Below are 20,339 nucleotides of genomic sequence, written 5' to 3' on the forward strand. Positions count from 1 at the left end.
GCTTATTTGCTGAGACACTGGTGTATGTGTTATTATGTGTAGTGGTTTCTATTTGCATAGCAGTGTGTGCAAGTGGTTTACGTTTGGGAAGTCTCTGATCTTTTGATAGGTTTCTAGTGAGTATCTCCACGAATGTGGGTTTATGTGTCGTGACCTCCTGTGTCAATCAGGCTGGTTGGTGAAGTAATGGGAAACTGCCCATCCAGTGTAGCAGGTTTTTACTGTATGTACTATTAGAGAAGGGAGTTGGCTACTTTGACCAGTTTTTGTGCTAGGACTAACAAAGCTGCTTGTTCTATTGAAGGCTATGGATGATAAGTGTGGCAATGCTGCTCAACGCACCTGTAGTGCAGTAGGGAAGCTTGGGAGGGTTCCACTGACAGATGTCTTTGGAAAAATTGAGTTTCAAGGTGTTTGCATTTATACAGGGCACAGCTAACCCCTGTTGCATGCTCTCCAACATGCAAATGCAAGGTTTCAATATAGGCAAAATTAAAACACTTTTAAGCTAATCTACCAATAGGAAAGCACACAATGAACCTTCCTCCAGCAATCTCCAGCTCATACAAGGCTGGATCCACGCTCTTCTGCCACAAGGATGCAGGGGAGCCCTTCTTAATGTAAGATGGCTGGTTTAATGCTCAAGTGTATCAATAACAGGCTAGATTCGGCAGGTCTGAATCTAGTATATGCTATCTAGCTATCAGAACAGTGTAAATCAAGTGCAGAGAATGAAGTATTCACAAACAGTAAAACAGTAAAAAAAAAGCAGAAATGATGCAACAATTTGACAAAATACAGTTCAAAAAGTACAGAAGAATCACAAAATATACTTATTTTCTCTTTTTTTTTTGCTTTGTGTTTTTTTTTTTGCGTTGAATGGCCTGGATTAAAGCAGAAACACTCTAGACCTCTGGCAAAAAAATTTTGGGGAGGGAAACTATTTTTCTTTTTACCAGCTGAAACATTTTAAGAGCTTCTCATAGTACATCCAGCTGTTAATATAGCACTGCATGCTTAGGCATATGTTAAGGTTTTTACAGCATGGTAGTTTATCTTTGGATGATTTTTTTTAACTGATGGCTCGCTGCCATTTGCTTCATTTTCATTTTTACTTTCTCTCTCTATTTATTTTTTAGTCCACGATGTTTTATGGGCAATTATGTTAAATCAGTCTTACTGAAGATTTTCTAGCATAATGCATATCAGTATGATAAATGTTTTGTCCCTGTGAAAGCAAAATTAGCTCATTCTTTGGGATGTTTGCAAGGAACTTAGTGATTGTAAATGTCTTTCAGGAGAAGACAGCGACAAGAAGATGAAGGTATTAAAGCTTGCAGCTCTGCTCCATCTCCTAGTAACAACGCGAGATCTCCTGATAATGTGTGACTTGGACACTGCCATAGGTTAGTATTATTGATCTAGACCTTCTTAAAAGGCCTTCGTAAAAGTCATTTATTGTGTGATGGCAAGGAGGATTCAGTTACCACTGTAATATAGAATACTTGCTGTGTTTCTGTGATGACATATATTCAGAATGTAAGCTAACAACCTACATATTATGGGAACTCCTTATTGTGGGAACGCCTGTTGTTTCTCAGTTGTCTTTTAGAATTAGAAAATAACAACTCTAGTGCAATCCACAAATCCACAGAAAACAGGCAAGTTTATTCCTCTGACGTCTCGGCTTGAGCCTTCAAGGAGTGAAGAACAAATAAAACATGCTGCATTTATATATACAAAGTTAATTGATAAAACAATTAATCAATAAAACAATTAGAAATAATGAAATTTTAAATAAATACTCTCCAGTTTAAGTCTTCATTAAGACCTTGTGGATACATAGTATTAAATTTCAATATATACATAGCTTCCTTATATATTAGGACTTGTTTAATATTTGAAATATTATGCCATGAACAACTTATTTTTTCTAAAACTGTAGCTTGAAGTTCTTCATTTTTACTATTGTGAAAATCCCTAAAATGCACAGCTACAGAACTTGCTTCTCTATTATTAGTAATGTCCCTAGCATGTTCCAGCAACCTAACTTTAAATGACCGTTTGGTTTCACCAATATAAAATTTCTTGCACGGACATTTAAGGGCATAAATCACCCCTTCAGAGTTACAGTTGAAGGAACCAAGAGTGTTAAATCTAACATTATTGATATGGGAAAATTTATTAACCACAAAACTACAAGCCTTACATCTCCCACACTTCAAGGTGCCATTAGGAAACAAATTTCGTTGTAAACTAACCTCAGGCCTTTCAAATCTACTTTTTACTAAAAAATCTTTAATGTTCCTATCTCTTCTATATGATTCTTTTAGAATTAACCTGATATTTTCCGTAGTTCTGTAGAGCATAGAGAGAGCAACTTGGTTTGGGTTGAAAATGAAATGTAAATAATACAAAAGGTCATAGATCTGCATTCTGAGTTTAACTTTATAATGGAAAACTAGTAAAATAAGTCTGAGTCAGATTTTGCTTAGGACTACAGAGTCCAAGAGGATAAGTTTTCAGAAAAAGAGACAAAAAAGGAGGCATGAGGGAAAGAAGACATAGTTATGGACACTTACATACTTTAATAGGAAGAAGGGTGGCATAATAGTTAAAGTGTTGGCCTCACAGACATAGGGTAAAGGGTCTGATTCTCACTTTTGGAAATTGACTAGCCTTAAAATGACCCAGAAGAGCAACCAGCCTAGTACTTACTTAAACTAGGAAATATTGCCATATGAATTGCTAGGTAGGGATGCATATGGGCAAGACAGAGAAATGTTTTAGCTGGGCTTATCTTTGTATGACTTCTAACATTTGACAAAATAAATCAAGTTGTATTGAAATCAGTTAGAAAACTGAAAGACAGGCCCCATGTGATTGCACATTAAGATATAAAACAGGTAAGATAACATATGTGGAGAGATAAGAGAACAATGCCTTCACAAACATGCTGCTAGTGCCCTGTAGGAGAAGGCAAGTCAAAACAGAAGTTAAAACAAGTAGTTGAGAGTCTGATACAGTTAGCATGGATGAGGAATTGCAAGAGACTGTGAGGAACAAAAGGGGTAAACCATGGGCTGCCTGAGGAGAAGGATACACTGGAAAATATATTAAAATAAGAGTACATTTAAATTAAACCATGAAGGGGGGTATCACTATCATGGTTACAGGAAGACAAGAGGAAATAGTAAAGCACATTATGAGAACATGATACAGTAAATAAGGGAGAAAGGGGTGAGTGGAACATGGTAGCACAATGCCACAAGCCTGGGTGAACATTAATAGTTGTTTCCATAATATACTTAATTGAAAGAGGCACTGATATCACACTAAGACACATGCATAACACAAACATGAAGCAGGCTGCACAGCAACTGCAATTCCAGGTTCTGATCCATTGAGAAGAGGAGACTAGGATTAGGAAATGGGCCAGATGTCAGAAGTTACACCAATCAAAATAAGCCCTTTACTGTGCTACAACCAAGCTTTGAAATATGAACAGGAAGCCATTTGAAGTACTAGCAACTACTATTATAAGTAAACAAGATGGTGCAGTTTAATCACAGAAAAGAATCAAGAGCAGTGAGAAGAGAAAGATAGCACACCCACAAGGAAAAGCAGATGTTAGGAAAACAGGAGAGGTATAGTGCAGGTATTTAATATGCCTAGCTCAGCCAGGTAGCAGGTAGAAAATGTTCTAGTTCACTGCGAAGTGTAAGCTAGGACCAGAAATTGTGTTCCAGACAGCAGAAACAGTAAAAGTTAGAAGGAGCACTTGTCAAGACTGCACCTATGCTTTTAAGCACAAGGAAGAAAACAGCAAGGAGGTTGCAAGTGCTGTCATAAATAAAGAAGACAGGCCACCTTGAGAGAGATAAATGTCAAGGCCAGTATGGAGAGAAGATGTACGTGTGTATTAGAAAAGTTAACCATTAAGTGAACAGAAGGAACCACCTAACTCACCCAGATGAAAGCCAACCAGATTCTTGGTCCACTGGAAGTACAGGCTAGAACCAGGAACCAGAAGCCACATAGAAATAGCAGCATTTGAAAAGAATGCTTGTCGGTGACATAGCTTTGATTTTAAGAATGAAGAGAAAATCATTTTGGTGCCTGTAAGTGCCTTCATACATAAAAAAATGAAGTGTGGTGTGCTGTTTGTTTCCCCAGTAGTGGGGCAAGACTAGAGACAATATAGCAAAGCAAAACAATACAGTGTGGCATAAGGAGGTGTGGGACAGATCAAGGACAAAAAAAAGGAAAAATGCAAGTAGCAGGAACCAGCTTAAAAACTGAATGACATACATAAAAGAGGAAGAAAGACACTTAGGACTTTAAAAAAATAAAATGAGGGACAGAAGAAGGTATCTTTAGGGAGGGTTTGGATGGGATTTGCTGGTGGAAGATAAGAAGATTGCACTGAGTGATATGAGCAATGAGTAGATTAGTAGCGGCTGTGGAAAGGGTAGGGAATACAACAATCTGGAAGTGAGTCAGAATGATCTGTGTGAGTATGGAGGGGGCAAAAGAACAAAAAGCAATAAATGGGAGTGGTACTGCAACAGAAGTGAAGAGAGAAGAAGGTTCACAGGACAGTAGAGGATGTCATAAATGTACTGAGAGAAACTCTGAGAAAAGTAGTAAGCAAGACAGTACAGAATGATGACGAGAAGAAAACAGGAACAGACATAGTAAGTGATAAGCAGGAAGCAGGGACTAATAGATTCCATGGAAGAACAGTAACTAGGAGAGGAGGTGAAGCACAGAAGCTGAAGAGATACAAGGGGGAACTAGAAACTTGGCTGGGAGATGGAGGTCCTCTGTGTGAAATGAGCCTGTGGATACCTTAAGGGTTGAAAAGGAAGCAGAGAAGACCAAGAAGCTCCTCCTGGTTAAGTTAGGAGGGGTACATCTAGTGAGGGGGTCCATTAGGTGGGTGGCAGGTAGGAAAGCATGGAGAAAGAAAGAATTTGGCTAAGGTATAAATGGTTTATTGACTTACAGTAGCTAAAGAAGACCAGGCCAGAGTGTTTTCAAATGACAAAATTAATGGCTTATAGTAGTCTCTGTTTAGATGAGTTATTTAATAGAGAGTACTGTTAACAGGAAAAGTAAGTGTTATGTCACCATCTGCTTTCTTTGTTTGTACCTTTTGCTGCAGCATCGTCTACTTTGGAAGAGATGTTTATCATAGCACCAACATTAGCCTTGCTTCATGGCAATGTTTGCAGAAGTATCTGCCTATATGGCAATGCGTATCTGCTTTTGATGAAATTTACACTGTTAACTTTCTGTGTAAGTAAATGTGTATCTCTGTGATGTTGCCTCTGCAGCTTGGATACTCAAAAGAATAAACACCACATCTTGAAAATTCAGTTTGTTTGTTCGTTCAGCTTTTTGACTGGTAACAGGAGATGTTGTATAACTATAGAATCCTATTTGTGTATGAAGAAAATAAGCCCTCTAGTCCTGTAAAAGCAGGAAAAATAGATTATGATTTAAAGTCAGATTAATGAGTAAAAAAAATGAAAGCATACCCTTGCAGTCGCATTGTCACTTACAGGGGGAGAAAAATATATTGTAAAGAATATTTCAACAGAAGGTTTGAACACAGATGAAGGTATGACCATTTTAGACTTGACTGTATATTTTTGACAGATGAAGAAGATTGGGTTTATGATGCATACTCTAATTTAGACCAGATTATCAGAGGCAATGCAGTTTCTATTAAGTAATTTATTTTGAGTAAATCTATATCCTGAGGCATAAACATACAGTACTACAGTGGTCATAGAAGCAATGCTTGCTTTTAAGTTGTTAAATACATGATGCTTAACTATAAAAGCCAGTTATCATTACTCAGAGGCAATGCTTGCTTTTAAGCTATTACATATAGCTTATATTATATTGCATAGCATATTCATTTTTACTTACCTATCCTCCTGTTCCCAGGTCTCAGATTGCTTTTGTAGACTTTTTTATTGCTTTGTCTGGATACTCTGCCCTTCCACTCACATGCCTTCCATCTATGTTCTTTACCATTTAATAACATCCAGTTTATCTACTTTCTGTGCCTCCTGTTAGGTATTATGAATATAAGGCTGAAATTAATTCTGTTGTAAATATGCTGAAAGATAAACCATAGAATAAAAAGTTTGCTTGAATATATGTATAGAGTTCAGCAATGTAAAATGTGCATTCATACTATATGTATAACAGACAGGCTTCTCTTCACAGCATCAAAAAGAAAAAGCCTAACAAAGCAATATTGGAAAGCAAGCATTACATGATTTTCTCATGTTTGCAGAACATATATCTATTAACAGACATCCTTTTTTATAAACTCAGCAATACGTGATGTTTTTTCAGAAGGAACAGAACAGACATTTCCTTTCATACTTCTGTTATTCTGATTGCGTGCATTTGTGCATTTTCACATCAGCAGAACTGCTGACAGGACAATAGAAAAGTCTAAAAAAAGACATTATGTGACTTCCCACAGAAGGCCAAAAAACACACCAAGAGGAAATAACAATCTATGTGCAAGGCTAGCACTCTATATAACTGTTGTAATTCAGTTATGTGAGAGAAGGACAGACAGAGGTATTCTGTAGAAGTCAACATTCATATCTGTAATGAAGGAAAACTTTGTAAATATATGCTACAATCTGACAGAAATAGTATGTGTCGTTTGTTATAAAATAAGTTATCTGTAACTGTGCTTATAGCTGCAAAATATATTTCTTTATCAGTGTGCAATTTGAATGGCTTGGTGCTTTAAACAGACTACAGATGGAGTCATGCAAAGCTCTGTGTCTCTGATTCAGCAGTAAACAGCACAGCAAGACTGTGTGTCTTAAGAAGACTTTGGATCAAGGACAACATAGAAGCAGAGTGCAAAAATTAAAATACATTTTTCAATGGTGACCTTTTGACAATGTCCCTAGCCTGTATCCAAAAACAGGGGGAGTGAGTGGGTAATGCCTTGTATAAGGTCACTCCTGTAAAAGCACAGTAACTAATGTTTATGTGAAGTACTTCAGATTTCTACAGTTTTCTACAGTTTGCAGCAAAAATATAGTTTAATAGACGTCTACATCTGGAGAGACTGCATTGCAGGAAGGTGAGCAGTTCCATAAATTCTCCAGAAAAGGTACAATATAAAGTTGTAAGACTGAAACTGCCAGTTTTGCTGTACCAACTTCACAAGTGACTACAGAGACTTTTCAACCATCTACAGTAAAGCAGGTAGGCCATCTGCCTCTCTGTTGACTGGTAAGAAAATTATTCTGTGTTACATAGAGCATAAATGCCATAGAGGTAATAATAATAACAGAATTAAATGTATATACAGCATATTAGCAAATGTAAAACCTTATTAGGGCAAGTTAGTAAGGCATTATGTAAATAGATTTCCAGTTGATAGTAAGGCATTATGCAAATGGATTACAATATTTGACTGATATCTGAAACAAAATCATGTGTGGTATAAAAAATGTTTATTGTGTGTACAATGTTATAAAAATACAATGCATGCCACTAATATGCTAACATTATGTTCTGTCACCAGATGTAAAAGGTTTATTTCAGAGTTGCAACAACAGTCAAATCAGTTACTGATAGAACCTCTAGTACATTTTGTTACAAAAAAATGTAATAAACTTCTAAAAGACAGACACAATGAGTTCAGGAAGCTTAGACAAGTTCTACATACATTTTTTCAAAAGTGCATAGGAGTTTCAAATTCAGCAGAACAGCTTACTAAGAATGTCAGAAAGACCATGCAACATTATAGGAAATTCTTCAACAGCAGTTGCAGGATAAAGGAAATAAATTAGCTGAACTGACAGAAACTGGGAACTTCCTGCATACACAGCTAATCTGTGCAAAAGAAATATATTTTATAATATGTTTATGTTTTGAAAATGGCTAAATATACATGGTAGTATATGATGTAGGATCTAATGCATAGACAAATCATTCTCAAATGTTTTATTTTCATCCAGTTAAAGCAATACATGTATCAGTAGTACAGTAAAGTAGACCATATAACTGCTATTCTAATAGCATAGTCAAAAGGTACACAACAGCTTTAGTGTATAAAATTAAATAAAAATAGTTACACGAAACAGTTCTAGTGCATATAATTAAATAAAAATAGTTAATAAGAGTAAAGATTTAAAGTCACAAGACTAACATGCTTAAATAAAAATTTAAAGTCACGAGACTGACATGCATGTATGCTGTTTTCATCTAGAGTACATTTGTTTACAGTGCACAAAAGCAAAAGGTAGACAACAGCAAATATAAATAATGTAAATATAAACGTGTTAGTTAAGCTAATATCTATTTTGTTTTTTACAATGTTTTATAGTAACACCACCCCAAACAGTTAAAGCTCTGATAGACAATTTAAAAATTAAAAAAAAAAATAAAATCACAGATGGTATTAGTCAAACAGTTTTTGTAAAATTAATGGCAGGACAGTTAAATAAATAAAAAAATACTGAAATCCATGTAAGCTAATTGTAATGTAGTATAAATGCATAGTTATGCAAATCAGAATCAAATTAAAGGAAAAATGCCAAACGAATTAACTATAGTTTATAGAGTATAAAATGTAAGCTCAGACCTTCCTAGACTGAATGAAAAGTTACAGGAAGTGTTGAAAAGATAAAATAAGAAACAAGACTGATTGCCAGACAAGTAGCTTGAGTTTTTTATAAAGTATTATTGTTGTTAAAACATAATTGTTAAAATGACTACAGGCAACACTATTTGGTAATTGTAATAAAGTCACAATTGTGCATATATATCACTGATAATCTGTTTGCAAGTAAATGTTAAAAGTAAAAAAACTCAGTTGCATCAAGTACAGCCAGCAGATGGGCTATAGTATACATACAGTTCAAATCAATTGTGCAGAAGGGTATAAATACCTACTAGAGGTAATAAACAGCAAAAGCTTTATAAAAAAATGATCAAATCAAATAAAAGTCCATAGTTTGTTAGTAACCTAATAAAGTAAATGCATGGCCAAAGTGTTGGGCTGACATACATTCTATTTTCACAGCATAAAGCAGGTAAACTGTGCTGCAGTACTACAGGGGGAGATGTACTTTCTGAGTTTTACACTGACTGTATAAGCAGTACTGCACAAGGGTCTAAAATAAAGCTACAGAAAAAAATAAACAAGGGTCTGAAATAGAGCTACAGAAAGAAGTAATATTTAATTCCTTCTTGACAATACTCTTTTAGGGGGGAAGGAAAAATCAGGTATTAGTGCATAAGAAACATTGGTAAACAGATTAAATCTAAAAGTCCAAGATATTTTATGCTAGTTATTATTGTATTGTTTAGTATTAAATTGTATTTGCAACATGTTAAACTGCAAAGCTATACAAGAGATGGTTTAAAAAAACAAGAGATGTTTTCACTGGTAAACAGATTAAATCTGAAAGTCCAAGATATTTTATGCTAGTTATTATTGTATTGTTTAGTATTAAATTGTATTTCCAACATGTTAAACTGCAAAGCTATACAAGAGATGGTTTAAAAAAACAAGAGATGTTTTCACTGGTAAACAGATTAAATCTGAAAGTCCAAGATATTTTATGCTCTGTAGAAACTCCTGATGTCCACCACGGCAATAAAACTTTAATAATAAAACCAAGACTTTTAATAAAGGTATGTAGCATAAAACAAATAGTCCTCAAACTTCCGAGAAGTGCTTTCGGCAAATATGCCTTCTTCAGATCGTATAAAAAGGACTATTAAACTTTGTATTTAAAAAACATCTCAACCATTCATCATCTAGTTCTAAGACACACCCTTATAGCAAGCCAAACAGAGGTCAGCTGACAGAAAGGTATGATTTCCTTAAAGGGGCAATGCATCTCTGTATTGTAGGATTGTGTATAGGAAAACTAATAGCTGTAGATGTAAAAACATTATAGGAATAAGACAGCATTCATGTAAATTTGCTAATCATATTCCTTCTGTTCCTGAGTATAGGTTTTAATGGCACAATGGTATTCAAACCTGGTAATCTATTTGCTCTTAAGTTAATTATCCAGGATGTTTCTCTTAACTCTGTGCGATTATGAACATCGCCTCCTCTTATAGTCTAGCAAACTGCCTCTATGGCTTTGAATACAAAATAATGAGAGGGATATTTTGCTATGTGAGCTGCTAAGGCATTATTAGGATCTTTCTGTTTAATGTCCCTCAAATTGGCGATAGGAATCCTTCCTTAGCTTCCAATCTGGTAACTAGGCCGAAAGAAGGGGCTATGCATGCACCGATAAACTGGCCCCTGCCGGATTTTTCCAAACTCAATCATTACAGGACTCAAAGAACACAGAGTCAAGAACGGAAAAGGAAGAAGCTTACACTTTGATTGAATCTGAATCAAGTCTAGTAGTGAATCTTTCCAATCAGAGTTTAAGCCCTGATATGATTTCACTATTAGACAGGGGCTTGACTTTCATTCCAGCCTTACCGTCTGATACTAGTGAATTTGTGCTGGATATCAGAATGTTTTGTAGGAACCTTGCACTAAAATGTATTTTTGGACAAGCTAATGACAGTAGACGGCTACCCTATACAAAATTGAGTAGCTTTGTTCCCCCTAATCCTCCACCTGTGGAGATGTTTTTAAGACTTTGTGAAGATGAAATCTTCAAATTAAGAGGAAATACATCCAAAAAACGAGGACGCTTTTTCAATTTAACTACTAATGAGAATGAGATGTTAAAGCAGTTAAAGGAGATGGATAGCTTGGTCATTAAGCCTATCGACAAGGGAGGATGTATAGTGGTGATGAACGCCACTCGGTACAGGCATAAAATGCTTTCTATGCTGGATGATGAAAGAACCTATAAGAAATTAAGTCATAGTGAAGCTGTAACTAAGGTAGAACGTTTTCGCAGCTACCTTTATGATCTCTTGATAGAGACATATATCTCACAAGAACTCTATGAGTTCTTTGATTGTCCTAAACCTATGTTTCCATACATCAGCGGACTTCCCAAAATTCACAAGGATCCAGTTGACCCACCCCTACGTCCCATAGTTTCTGGAAGGGGATGGGTAACAGAATCCATTTCCATGTATGTGGAGAATGAATTAAAGAAAGTCCTGCCAATGGCAAGAACTGTATTAAAGGATTCAGGAGACTTTCTGGAAAAACTCTTTATAGTTACCAAAGGACTTAAGAAATATAAAGATTTGTTATTAGTGACTATGTATATCAAGAGTTTGTTTATGGTAATGCCGAATGACTATGGTCTACAAGCTATAACATCTTTTCTAACAAGGAATAGAATGAAAGTAGAACCAACATGTTCCTTGCTGGAACTAGTACTGGAAAATAACATCTTTATGTATGGGGATTCTTACTATTTGCAGACATGGGATGTGGCTTTGGGCACCCCATGTGCGAATAGTTATTCTAATTTGGTTTTGGCCGAATGGGAATATAAAGAGTTAATACCCAGTACTTGGCAACAACATTTAGTGTACTATGGCCATTTTGTGGACAATGTTTTTATCCTTTGGAGAGACAGCTCTACATTATTAGACCTTTTTGTCAACTTTATCAATGAGAGTACTGATTTTCTAGAGTTTGTGGTCAAATACTGTTCGGAGACCATTGAATTTCTGGATGTAAAGATTCATCTGAACCCTGACAAAGATATTAGCACAGGAATTCACAAAAAATAAACTTGAAGAAATCATTATTTGCATAGGGGGAGTATGCACCCAGGACATATTTTTGATAATATCTTTGAGAATCAGATTTTAAGAACCTCAAGACTATGTACTGAGAATGAAGACTTTGTAACAGAACAGAGAAATATTGAGACATACTTAAGTAAAAGATCCTATAAAAGAAAGAATCTAAGGATGAAGCATGATTTACAGGAACTAAGGAGAGGAAAGGGACATCCCTACTTCTCTGAGCCTACATTAAACCATAATGAGAATCCTGAACTTAGAACCCAATCACAGCAATTTAAATGCTTGCTAACATATACTGCTGATAACAAGCAAATATGTGAAGTTATCAGAAAGTTTTGGCCAATATTGACAACGGATGACAAAATAAGTGACATTGTAGGTGAACAGCCCAGATTCCTATATAAGAATAAAAAGAATTTGAAACGTCTCATCTGTAACAGAAATGGTTTTGAAAGAAACAGGTCCAATTCTAATAGAAAGGGCACTTTTAAGTGCCTGAGATGTAAAGCTTGCAACTCCATTGATAGTTTTAATGTTTTTGTACATCCACATTCCAGGCAACAATACACCTTCAATGTTTATGCTGATTGTACTAGCTCCCATATTATATATTTAGCGACTTGCTGCCAATGTAATGCTTTTTATGTTGGCAAAACAGATCAACGTCTCAAGGAACGCATCCTCAGACATTTGAGGGACATTAAACAGAAAGATCCTAATAATGCCTTAGCAGCTTACATAGCAAAATATCCCTCTCATTATTTTGTATTCAAAGCCATAGAGGCAGTTCGCCAGACTATAAGAGGAGGCGATGTTCATAATCGCACAGAGTTAAGAGAAACATCCTGGATAATTAACTTAAGAGCAAATAGATTACCAGGTTTGAATACCATTGTGCCATTAAAACCTATACTCAGGAACAGAAGGAATATGATTAGCAAATTTACATGAATGTTGTCTTATTCCTATAATGTTTTTACATCTACAGCTATTAGTTTTCCTATACACAATCCTACAATACAGAGATGCATTGCCCCTTTAAGGAAATCATACCATGTGAAACTGTTCGATCTCGCCGTTTGTTCTTACACATAGGTTCAGAGCCGATCCTCGGCTCCGAGTCGGCCACATCACCAGCTCCGCATCTTCGAGAAAGCTCGAGGCACAGTTCTATCCCATGATCCTCCTGTGCTAACCCTCAGATCTAGTTTGCCGCTAGCAGCAGATCGCATCGTGAGAGGCTCGGGCCAGTATTTTTCCATTCTATTATACTATCCTTTTTGAAGTTGTAGTTTTTAAAAGTAGTTAAAAGTAGTTTATTAGTGTAAAGTGTGATAGTTTATTAGAGATTGTGTTTTTCAAATAGTTAAATTAGTTTTAAATAGTTTAGTGTTTTTTTACTTCAGTTAAGGCCTTGTTGTAATTCTGTCAGGACTGACAGTAGGGTTAAAATTGTTATTTTCTGCCTTAACTTATTCTTCCCTTTATATATATATATATATATATATATATATATATAGAGAGAGAGAGAGAGAGAGAGATAAGTATTATTCATACTTTTAGAAGCGTTATAGTGTGTTATTATATATACATATATACATATAAGTGTGTTGTTAGTAATTTGTTTACTAGGTATCTTAGATAGTATGTCTGAAAAAGCCAAGTCAGGCTTTAAAAGGTGTCAGTGTGGACAAAAGATGTCCATAACTGATAACCATTCTTCCTGCGTCTACTGTCTTGGCACTCTCCACTTGCAGGAAGACTGTTCCATCTGTCATTCCTTCAGTGGGAGGGTCATGCTAGAAAGGCGCAGGAAGTTGGTGGACAGAGGGTTATTAAAACCCGATTTTCAGGAGGCCCTGGATAAGACTGAACAAGTGTCCAAGTCTTCAAAGGGGTCCAAGTCTTCAAGAGGTCGGAGCCTAAGTCCTCGGCTCCGAGCACCTCTTTTCAGATTCGGACACTGGCTCCAAAGACCTCAGGGTCGGGCGTCGAATGTTTGTCTCTGATCGAGACTCAGGTATTGGAGCCGGTATCGGAGGTACCACCGCCTTCAATCCTTCGCTCGATGATGGCTTTGGCCCCTTCGACCCGTTCTTCGAGGCCGCTTTCTGACTCCGACATGGACCGAGTGGTACAGAAGCTAATGGAGAACTCGGCTCTGTCCAAACTAATCGAAGTTTCGTCCCAATTGGTTTCGAAACTCGAGGCTCTTCCCCCCCCCCAAGACAAATCCTCCTCCGAGACCTGTCGAGTCGTCGGAGCCAGGAATTAAAGAGCCGATCATTGTAGAGCCCTCTTTGCTGAAGCCTCCAGTAGCGCTATCGGCACCGTTGACCTTGACCGGAACCAGCTGGGGAGTCTCGGAGCCGACGGTATTTCCTAGGTTCCGGGGCGGACAGTCGAACCGAACTTTCGGTTCCGACTCTCCCCCTCGGGGCTTCGGCTCAGATCAGCTCGGAGCCATCCTCAGGGTCGGAGCCCATGGTCCCGGTTCCGGGGAAACTACCAGCTTCTTCGGAAACGATGGGATCCTCGGGCTGGGGCACCGGTGCCTTCGACATCATAAGGAAGGTCTTGTCTGAACAGACACAGACGTCATCGGCATCTTCTTCTCCTCCCCCAAAGGGTCCACATTCTGCTTCTGTACCTTCGGTTCCTACCAAGCGTCGAGACCCAATGCCTCAGCCAGCCCCAGAGGGCACCCCTGGTTCCTCGGATGCCTCCCCAGAAGCCCCCTCTGAGGATGTACTGAGGAAAAGATTGTGCAAGAGGAGGCACATTGATTCCCCACAGGAATCTCTGACATCTGATACCGATTTGGATGAAGCAGAAGGGTCCCCTCGGTCCCCCTCTGAAGATATCTCTTTTGCTGACATTTTGGAAATCTTAAAACAGAGGGGAGACTGGCAGACCCTTGCCCCTTCACGAATCGGTGTTGCTGAAGGCATTTGGGGCTCAACCTTCTACCTCCTGGGTGACCCCTCCCTTTGACGAGCTCATGGACCTGATAGCACGAAGGGCGTGGGAGACACCTGATACAGTGGAACCGGTCCCCCGCAGACCCAACAAGTATATCACGGCCCCTCAAGACAAAAGCTTTCTGACTAAAGGAGTGCCAGTGGATACTATGGTGGTGGCGGCAGCCACTAAGAAGGAAATGTCCGAATCATCTTCCTCTGTTCATCCTCCTAATAAGGATTCTAGGACGATGGACAGATATGGGAAGCGCATGTTTAGTTCTGCGACTTTTTCCATGCGATCGCTGAACTACCTTACGCATTTCATGCGTCTACAGAGAGCTCTCCTCAAGGAACTGGGAGATACTCTCCAGGGCAATACAGGTGCTGCTGTCTCCGAGAAAGTGACAGCACACCTTAACACCCTCAACTCCGTAGTTAACTCATCCATGAGGCTCATTTCATATGCAGCCGAAGGTTCGAGTAGGGCGGCAGCCTCAGCAATTGCTCTGAGGAGACAATCCTGGCTGTGCCTATGCTCCTTTGCGGAAGCCTTCAAGTCTTCCTTTGCTAACGCCCCTTTTGATGGTGCCTCACTGTTTGGTCCCAAAGTAAAGGAGACTCTCACTAGGTGCGAGCAAGAAGGGAAGACCCTGTCTGCCGTAGGGGTACGTTTTTCTGCCCCATCTAGACCATACCCCAAAAGGCAAAGAGGCGGAAAAATGTGGTTCCGAAAGACTCAGGGATCCTTTCAGCCTACCCAGAGTGATGCCCCCTCCAGAGGCAGAGGAGGGGGAAGAAATGGAAGACGCCATCCAGGCAGCAGAGGGGGTCCGCAGAATCAGGGTGACAGAGATACGTTCTCTGGGAAGCCCTTTCAGCACTCCTGAGTGCATGCTTGGCTGTCCTTCTCTGGAGGCAATCAGGGGTCGTTTGGCTTTATACCCAGTGGCCTGGCTAAATCTTACATCGGATCCTGGGTAAAAAGCATAGTTACTAGAGGCTACACTATTCCATTTATAAAAATTCCACCTGCCCCCAAAAAGATCCCAGATATTCCACCCAGTCTGCGAGACCAGGCAGCCATAGAAATAAAAAGGCTGCTCGAAAACAGAGTCATCCAACCAGTCCCAGCGGACCAGAAAAGATCCGGAACTTACTCAAGGTTCTTCTTAGTTCCAAAGAAAACAGGGGACTGGAGGCCAATTTTGGACCTCAGCAGACTCAACACTTTCGTGAAAAAGGAAAAGTTCCAGATGGTCACGCTACAGTCGATCCTTCCTTTCCTACGGGACAGCGACTGGATGTGCTCTATAGATCTCAAAGACGCGTACTACCATATCAAGATGGCCAGAGCATCCAGAGATCACCTGCGCTTCTGGCTGGAAGCCAGTCACTTCCAGTTTCGTGCTCTGCCCTTTGGCCTCACCTCAGCCCCCAGGGTGTTCACCAAATGCATGGCAGTAGTAGCGTCTCACTTGAGACAAATGGGATTCCAAGTGTTTCCTTACCTAGACGACTGGCTCCTGTCTGCCACCACCGAGTATCGTCTTGTGCAAGCCAGGGATTACACCATCAACCTTTGCTCCTCTCTGGGCATAACAGTCAATTTTGGAAAATCTGTCTTATCGCCCTCACAGCGTATCTCATTTATAGGGGCAGAGTTAGACACTTCCCTGGCTCAAATCAATCTCCCCCCACTAAGAGTATCAGCCCTCAGAAATCAAATTTCTATCCTTCTTCAGAGCAAGAGAGTCCCTGCTCAACAAATCTTGAGAGTGCTAGGAATGATGGCAGCCACTCTTATCGTAGTTCCCCTAGGCAGGATGCATATGAGGATCCTTCAATGGATGCTATTCGCTCAGTGGTCTTACCGACAGCTTCCACTATCTCATGAGATCTTAATCACAAACTCCTGCAAACGGGATCTCCTATGGTGGATGCACAGTTAGGACCTAACAGTAGGCCGACCGTTTGTGTTGCCCAGTCCTATAGCTACTTTAACCACGGACGCTTCCCTGATAGGGTGGGGGGGACTTTTTCAAGGAAGAACAGTCCAAGGTCAATGGTCCAACTTGGAGTACAACCTGCACATCAATGTCCTAGAGCTGAGGGCAGTGTTTCTAGCGTTGCAACACTTTCACAAGTCCTTACCACTGGGAACAGTGACAGTTCAAACGGACAACATGTCAGTAGTCTGGTACATAAACAAACAAGGAGGAACCAGGTCTTATCCAGTGTGCAGAGAGGCCCTCAGGATTTGGCAATGGGATGTGTCTACTGGATGCTTTCTGATAGCAACGCACATCCCGGGGACATCCAACGTCATTGCGGACAGGTTGAGCAGAGCTATCCTGTTGCCCCACGAGTGGTCCCTCAAATCTCAAGTCGCGGAAAAGATTTTCTGCAGATGGGGTCAGCCTTGCTGCGACCTATTTGCATCCCCATTGAATGCCAAATGCAGAAGCTACTTTGCCCTACTACCCCCCTCCGGGGGGTGCCCCTAGGGACGCACTTGTGCATGATTGGCCCCCGGGTCTCCTTTATGCTTTTCCCCCTGTTCCGCTAGTTCCCAAATTCCTGCAGAAAGCCAAACGTCTGGAAAGGACCATAATTCTGATAGCCCCATTCTGGCCTCGACAAATCTGGTTCCCCTTTCTTCAAACTCATCAGTTGGAGGAACCGTGGATTCTGGACCCAGTGCCAGATCTGTTGACGCACTTGTCGGGAGTTCCTCACACATCTCTCAAGTCCCTCAAACTGACAGCTTGGCTGCTCCGCTTCCCATCTTAGCCAGGTCAGATTTATTGTCCCCTGCAGTACAACACATAATTGTATCTTCCCACAAGACATCCACAAGGAAGCTATACAACAGCAAATGGAAACGTTTTGCATACTGGGACTCGCAGCAGGGTATAGATCCATCAGGGGCTCCAGTACCAAGATATTAAAGTTTCTTTCGACACTTTTTCATGATGGATCATCGACTTCCACGATAAGGGTACAACTTGCGGCTATATCTAATTTTCATGTTGGTCAGGGAGATAGTTCCCTCATGTCCCACAGACTTTGCAAAGCCTTTATGAAAGGTACCTTTCACCTCCGCCCCCCCCCTTTCGTAATCCACTGGCCCCATGGAATCTTAACCTGATGTTATCACGGCTCATGTTGCCCCCATTTGAACCAGCCGCCACAACCCTTCTTAAATTTTTATCGTGGAAGACACTTTTTCTGGTTGCCATCACTTCCGCCCGGAGGGTTTCAGAGTTGCAAGCGTTATCTGTCCGGCCCCCATATATGATATTTCATCCAGATAGGGTAACATTGCGCACCAATCCATCCTTCCTTCCAAAGATTTGTTCGGTCCAAAATATTAATCAATCGATTGAACTACCCACCTTCTTCAAAAATCACTCCAGTAAGTTGGAATACATGCTGCACAAATTAGACATCCACAGGCAGCTGAGATTTTACTTAGGATGAAGGAATACAGAAAGTCAGACCAACTGTTTGTATCATATGCTGACCAAAGGAAGGGAAAGGCGGTAACAAAAGTTACTTTATCCAAATGGCTCTCAGACTGTATAAATTTCGTATATTCAGAATCAAAGCAACAACTCCCCTTTAAACCCAAGGCTCATTCTACGAGGGCAATTGCTACTTCTTTAGCCCATGCCGCCCGCTTGCCATTAGATACCATTTGTGCAGAGGCAACTTGGGTGAAACCACATACTTTTATCGCTCACTACAAATTAGATAAAAACTCCAGAGACAGGGCGACATTTGGTTCCACTGTTCTCAGGAATGCTGTCCTGTGAGCCACCCAGGATAAAGGAGCTAGGGACGCTACCCATGTGTAAGAACAAATGGCGAGATCGAACAATTTCACATAAAGAAGTTATGTTCTTACCATAACGTTCCATGTGAATTGTTCATCTCGCCTTTGTTCTTACATTCCCCCCCTCCATCCCCCGTCCTGCGTTCTGGAAGAATGGGTAAGACTGCATTCGGGTTCAGTCTTCTCTAGATATTGTTATTCTTGAGCTTCCTAGTGTACATCAGGGATGGCATCTTTTCTCTTCTGTTGATGACAGAGTATCAGACAGTGTGGTTTTGTTTTTTCTATGCGCTTAGGGCGCAGTAACTAGTGGGATTTTTCTGGTGTTAGCAAACTAGATCTGAGGGTTAGCACAGGAGGATCATGGGATATAACTGTGCCTCGAGCTTTCTCGAAGATGCGGAGCTGGTGATGTGGCCGACTCGGAGCCGAGGATCGGCTCCGAACCCGTGTGTAAGAACAAAGGCGAGATGAACAATTCACATGGAACGTTATGGTAAGAACATAACTTCTTTTTTCTGTCAGCTGACCTCTGTTTGGCTTGCTACAGGGGTGTGTCTTAGAACTAGATGATGAATAGTTGAGATGTTTTTTAAATACAAAGTTTAATAGTCCTTTTTATATGAGCTGAAGAAGGCATATTTGCCGAAAGCGCTTATCGGAAGTTTGAGGACTATTTGTTTTATGCTACATGCCTTTATTAAAAGTCTTGGTGTTATTATTAAAGTTTTATTGCCATGGTGGACATCAGGAGTTTCTACAGTGTTTCCTTTTTTTCTCTTCCTCGTTGATGTTCTTTGCAGTGTAAGGAAGTTTTTTACTTTAAGATATTTTATGCTAGTTATTATTGTATTGTTTAGTATTAAATTGTATTTGCAACATGTTAAACTGCAAAGCTATACAAGAGATGGTTTAAAAAATAAGAGATGTTTTAAAATTACTTTATTACAACTATACAAGAGAGAGTAAGATATGTAAAAAAATTAAACAAGACTGGTCACTATTCACTATTTTAATATGTTTTTGGCAAAACAATGTTGGTGTAAAAAAGCATGAATGTTTCTAATTGTTGAGTATGTAGTTTAAAATCACAGGACATATGCCTTTCGTGCCAATTCCACTAGAAATTTCTAAAGAGACATAAAAGTTTTCAAGATTTTGCTTAATATTAATGTTATTAAATTTGTAAGATTAAACTAAATATACTTTATAGTCTTTGTATGTACAAATGCAGAAGAATTCAATACAAATGATAGTCTTTGTATGTACAAATGCAGAAGAATTCAGTACAAATAAAATGAATGTCTAGTAATGAGTATGTGTAAAAAACATATTTAAAAAAATTGGTTCAGGGCACCTACTAGATTGAAATGCATAAATAGCAAACAGTCTGTATAAATACATACTATACAGGATACACTGTAATAAGTTCAAAAGTAATTTGTCAAGTTGTAATGTAATGTCACTGGTTATAAGTTGGAGTCTTATTACTGGTTTTTGGATCATCATTTTAAATTATATTAAAATATTGTATTCATACAGCTAATAGACTAATATGTAAATAGCATTCTTCAGAATACACTTCACTGTCAACTAAAGTATATGGGCAGTTCAGAAACATGAACACAATATTGTGGTTAAAATGACATTGAAACTTTATATTTTCAGCAGTGTATAAATGCTTGCAGTAGCACATAGTTCTTGTCTCTTATAGTTAATTCGATAGTTGCAAAGAGTTAATGAAACAGTTCTAAGTCATAAATTAAATTCTGTGATTGCAAAAGAATAAATTA

General features: G+C 39.1%; 1 protein-coding gene across 1 annotated transcript in view; it reads left to right on the plus strand.

The window, feature by feature from the left end:
- The window catches only part of LOC122792779 (protein shortage in chiasmata 1 ortholog-like), a 284,249-nt gene that overhangs the window by 20,066 nt on the left and 243,844 nt on the right, over nucleotides 1–20,339 (plus strand). The window contains exon 2 of the mRNA XM_044060349.1: nucleotides 1,299–1,406. Within this exon, the coding sequence (XP_043916284.1) occupies nucleotides 1,299–1,406 (108 nt within the window). The remainder of the gene's footprint in view (nucleotides 1–1,298; nucleotides 1,407–20,339) is intronic.

This window comes from Protopterus annectens, chromosome 2.part0, assembly GCF_019279795.1.
Source record: "Protopterus annectens isolate FY-2018-M chromosome 2.part0, PAN1.0, whole genome shotgun sequence".
In the NCBI taxonomy this organism is placed as follows: Eukaryota; Metazoa; Chordata; order Ceratodontiformes; family Protopteridae; genus Protopterus; species Protopterus annectens.